This window comes from Salvia hispanica, chromosome 3, assembly GCF_029641045.1.
Source record: "Salvia hispanica isolate PSC_SH4W2 chromosome 3, Shi_PSC_v1, whole genome shotgun sequence".
NCBI lineage: Eukaryota > Viridiplantae > Streptophyta > Magnoliopsida > Lamiales > Lamiaceae > Salvia > Salvia hispanica.
The window spans coordinates 48521567-48527165 of record NC_142694.1 but is presented as its reverse complement, the minus strand read 5'-3'; the positions used below and the strand labels follow the sequence as shown (position 1 = coordinate 48527165).

General features: G+C 33.9%; 1 protein-coding gene across 1 annotated transcript; it reads right to left on the bottom strand.

The window, feature by feature from the left end:
* Nucleotides 1-2988: 2988 nt before the first annotated feature.
* Nucleotides 2989-4718, bottom strand: LOC125210243 (UDP-glycosyltransferase 83A1-like). Its single transcript, XM_048109808.2, has 2 exons — nt 4107-4718; nt 2989-4001 (listed from the first exon to the last, which is right to left on the bottom strand). Exons 1-2 carry the CDS (start codon nt 4618-4620, stop codon nt 3124-3126), a joined length of 1392 nt encoding a protein of 463 aa, XP_047965765.2. The 5' UTR covers nt 4621-4718; the 3' UTR covers nt 2989-3123.
* Nucleotides 4719-5599: the final 881 nt, after the last annotated feature.

Below are 5599 nucleotides of genomic sequence, written 5' to 3'. Positions count from 1 at the left end.
CGTAATCCCACTCCGAGAAGGAGTGATGAAGTAATTTTCTGCTTTCCTAGCTTCGTTTTGTATTATTTTCATGTAACCAACTCTCTTTCATGTTTTTTTCTTAGTTTTATGTTTTGATGTTTTACAGCTGTTTTCGTTTTCGTGTTTTATGTAAGTCTTAGCTTAGATTTTCTGTTTTCTGTTTGAGTCTCTATTTTATGTTTAGATCTAGATGTTTTCTTTTCGTCTTTGCATGCTTTAGCCGTAGTTCTTGTTTTTACGTTGTCGTAGTTTAGATCGTAATAGTAATTTAAGTTTTATGTGTTTTCTTTTGTTTTGTCTTCTTCAGCTTTTCAGATCTGATGCTGCTCTATTTTTTTTATGTTGATATGTTGAGAAAGATGATTCTGTTAAAGTTATTTTACTTTTCGTACCTTTTTGCAGGGCCTGACAACCCCGTTTATTCTGTTTGTCTTTTTTAGTAATGTTTTCAGTTAGGTAGTTTATTAGTAATGTTTTCAGGTAGGTAGTTTAGTTGTTCAGCTTAGTTAGTTCTTTTCTTTTCCGCACCAGTAGATACTTAACCCACCCCAAAATTAAAGTGTGGCAGCAGCCAAGCCCCAAGCCGTATCACACAAACAATTCAAAACGCTTCATCTGTGTGGGATCAATCCTTACTTCCATATGCTAATTAGTTAGTATTAGTGGGTTAAGGTTTTTGATGTCGTATTCCCTTCAGCCTTTCATTTCTTCTCACTCATTCATTGAGAAATCATTTCACAAAGGAATACATAATTAAATTTAATCTATTAATTATAGGGTTGTATTCAAATACTTTTCATATCTTTTGTCCTTTTTCCTTCTTAATCCTAGCCCCACGATTTTGTCATCTGACGGTTAGATTAATGCCGCGTGTCATTTAATAATGCACATTTTCATTCTAATAATGCACAGCGGCTAATAATGCAACATTATTGAATAATAATGCACATTTTCATTCTAATAATGCACAGCGGCTAATAATGCAACATTATAGACTAATAATGCATTGATCACAACCATCCAATTCAAGGATCCAAAGGCTGAGATTAAGAAGGAAATAGGACACTTAGGGTGCAAAGGAGCTTAACGCACCCCATTAATTATATATCCTAACTCTTACTTAAAATAGAAATAGTGTAAGTAGTTTGGGACGAGTCGATACAGAAAGTGTGAGTAACACGAGATGGAGGGAGTACAATATATTAATTTGAAAGATAACTTTAATTACATAAAGAAATATTAAATTAGTATTTTTTTTATCCAAATTATGTATGGAAAAAATATGAATGATTGATAAACTTGTATTTTAATCAGTTTAATTGAGTTGTTCCTATTATTGTTGTCGAGTTTTATAGCTAGAATTGTGTATTTCCAGGTAATTATGTGATGTTTTGGAGTTTAACGAGTTTGTCGAGAATGTTCAAGAAAATAGGTTAAAATGAGCCAAAAAGACGTATTATCACTCAAGTTAAAGTGAACAAATGAATGATGTCTGAATGTGTTAACAGTAATCGGCCTATCGTGATGATCTCTAAATGCTAATATTCCGACCCTATTGATCTGGACGGGTCAAACTCATTGGGTCCGTTCTTTTTACGACATGTGATTTTTGAGTGAGAAATAAGAGGAAAATCCCCAGGTCAAACACCATTATCTTCCAGCCGCCCTAATACACACCCACACACTTAAGAACACCTTTAAACACATAAATTGAAGATTGAAGACTTTGGTTTGAATATTGAACCTTCTGATTATTCTTCCATTGGGAGCTAAGTATCACGAACCAATCTTAAGTATTGTACTCCCTCCGTTCCATGTAATAGAGACATTTCATTTTCTGCACTCGTTTTGAAAAAATGATATTAAATGGAATAGTTAAATTGGAGAGAGAGTAAAATAAGAGAGGGAATAATGTAGAGAAGAGTCTTATCTACAATATTCTCTCTATTACTTTACTTTTTCTCCACTTTAACTATATATAATTATTTTTTCAAAATGAGTGGGCAAAATGAAATGCCTCTATTACTGTGGAACGGAGGGAGTATAAAATAATCAAATTAGTTTTTTTTCTAAAACTACTACTTTAGCAATATTAAATTACAAACAATTATAAAAAAAAACGACGTGATAAGATTTTTATTTTATTATGTTTATGTTAGTTAATAAAGTTAAAGTTAGGTTGTACTCTCTCCTTCCCACTTTAGGAGTCCCGGTTAAAATATACCATAAATGGTAATAGGTTTCACATTCCACTAACTTTTTTCCATTCACATTTTATTATAAAACTAATACATAAAAGTAGGACTTACATTCAACTATATTTTTTCACCAACTTTCCTTTACATTTCTTAAAACTCGTGCCGAACTCAAATGAGACTCTTAAAGTGCGACGGATGGAGTAATATTTTATTTTTTTTAAGAGTAAAGGTCAAATTTGGTTCTAGACATATGAAAATCCAAAACATTCACTTTTTGAAAAATAGGTCCATAACGTATAAAATCCTTGTCGAAATGGTCCTTTTTTTATGATTCTGTCAAATAACTAAAGCTCATATGCCAAATAAAATATATTTTCAATCAAAACACCTCACATGAAATATTTAAAGGTTTCGCTAGGTGAAAGGCCAAAAAAAATTGATCACATTCAAAAGGCCTAAAGCCCTCGACTACCTCACGTTTTCTACAATACAATTATTTAGGGTACTCCAAAATAATGAAATGTGTACTATGTTGTGGGACAAGCTATAGCATTTTTTAACCAACTAGGTACTGAAGATACACTCAATGTTGAGGATGGAATAATAATTTAATAAGTGCAACTATAATTAAATGTTATGTTTGCATGATCTGGTGTACATAATACTCATGCAATTCATCAGAATGGTAAATTGAAATTTAAATGTTGTTAAAATTCAAGAACAGGCACTATAAAAAGCTTGTCGATTTCATTTATCAAATTAAACACCCTTATTTTAGTAATCTCTTTGATAAGTAAAAACCTTATCAATTTCATTTCATAAAAAATAGTACTAGTACATAACAGAAACAGTTACATAGCCGTGAACACACAAATTTTTTGTAATTAGTCAAAAACCATACCATTCATCTTCTATAAAGATGATCAATAAACTTCTTCATATTGTTGCAAGACGTTCCACCATCCGCAACACTCTTACCACACATTTCCTTCAGCTTCAGTGCATTTTCCTTAAACTTATTATCAGTCAACAGCATGTCAATTTTGTTCTTGATTTCATATCTTGATCTAATAATCCCCTCTTCATCAAAATCAATTTTCAATCCAATCCCCCATTTTTCACATATGTACCTTTCATTATGCAACTGGTCAGCAGTATAAGACCAACATAGGAAAGGAACCCCATTGCTCACGCCTTCAATGGTCGAGTTCCATCCACAATGAGACACGAAACAACCAATGGATGGATGTGAAAGGACTTTATTTTGAGGCGCCCATTCCACTATCTTCCTGAGCCCAGTCCCGAACCCGGGAGGGTACACAACCCGTGACCCATTGGCGAGATTGGGCCGGTTGACCCAGAGAAAAGGCTGGCCTGATAGCTCAAGCCCGAGAGCCAACTCATCCAACTGCGACTGAGAGAAAACTGCTAAACTTCCGAATGAAACATACACCACAGATCCATCAGGTTGGGTATCCAGCCAGCGTAAACAGGATGAATCTTCAGAGAAGAAATTGGAGGATTTGACATTGTTTAAGTCGAGTAAATTTAAGGGCCCGACTGGCAAGACGTTAGGGACCAACTCAGTAGCTGCAGGTTCGAGCTCATGACAAGAGTTGCAAAGCAACCACCTTGCCTTACTAGCTTCTTCGAATCCGGTTCTAAATTTGAAGAACACCTTTTGTATTTCCGGGTCTGTAGGGAAACTCCATAGAAACTCACCATTCCTCCAAGCAGGTATATCATTTGAAAGACTAACTACAACCCCATTTTGGAGAGATCCTGCACTTAATTTGATAGGATATATTGTCGGCTTTGAGCTAAGTCTCAAGTTTCAAGATAGTATTAATAGTTATACAAAAAGCAAAAGGGATGATTAAATATTACCATTTATATCCAGAATTCCTTGCTCTAAGAGTTTGGGAGTGTGAAACATGAAGGCCAAGGTTGCGATGGAAGGTGTGGAAAAGGCGACAGGCTCGGCTCCCATCTTGTCTGCAATTTCGAAAATCCATGAAAATGCGATGTCAGCAATGAGACAGGTAACCTTCTCGTTAGGATTGGAGGTGTTGATCCTTTGAATCAATTCTGTCAAGTTTTGTGGCAATGTCTTTGGGAGAGTTTCGAGCAGCGTAAAGGGGCTATTTGGATCGTCTTCAGGAGTGAGACCGTCAGGGACAGTTTGCATCACTATATTGTGGCAGGAATCATCATCTTCTTCTTCGTCCTTGTCTTGTTGTTTTTGAGATGCAGAAAGTATCTTGTGATGGATTGAATGGGCATTGACAAAGGTGACCTTAATACCGTATTTGGCTATTTGGCGACAGAGGCTCATGAGCGGCTTCACGTGGCCTTGAGCAGGGAATGCAACGGCCAACACATGAGGTCTCTTGTCGGCCATCGGAGCTCTTTCCTTTCAATTCCCACCACCTATTTCAAATTTCAATTCCTAGTCGGACATCGACGTAAAGATGCATAATGTGGTTTAAAAAGAGTACGTGCCACAATTCAACCACCTATTTTCCTCCATTCTCGTCACGTGTTTTATAGGGGGGATCTATCATACCAAATGATACTATGAGATGGTGTGCCAAACTAATTAATTTTTGACAAATGCAACAACATAAATGACTCACGTCCAACTAAACTAGTCAACTAATAGAATTAATTTCAATTAAACTACTTTTTTAAAAATATTCACTAAATCACTTTTTGCTGAATATTGTATATATTTAAATATAAAAATTATCAATAATTTTTTGCCTCCTACATATATATATAGATACATACTTATAGGGTTGTAATCAAATGCTAACTAATTCCCAATCTAGAACCCAGAACTTCAACATTATGTTGCAAATTTCTCAACATATAGATATAACTTTATCAACATAACATGTAAATTTAAATTTCAACACAAAGATATAATTTTATCAACACAAATCTATTGAGAAAGTTTTGTCTTTGTGTTGATAATTTTAATACATAATATTGAGATAGTAAGGTTGGTTTTATTTTAACGCGACCCCATACTTATATATACATGATATAACAATAATTTATTATATATATTCATCATCTTTTAGCAAGTAAAAAATAATATAATCATACAACACTTTGTTAGAATTGTTTCAAATTTTACCTTTATAATTTCCTCTTTTTTATATAAAAAATATATATATAATTGAAAATGTACAGAAATAAAAAGTAATGCCATAATTTCATTTTTCTATATTTCTATTGCATTAAATGTACACAAATAAAAAGTGCGTGCCAAATTTCAACCACCTAATTTCTCTCCAATCTCGTAACGTGTCTTATAGAGTGGATCTATCATACCAAAATGACATTGTGAGGTGGTGTGCCAAACTAATTAATTT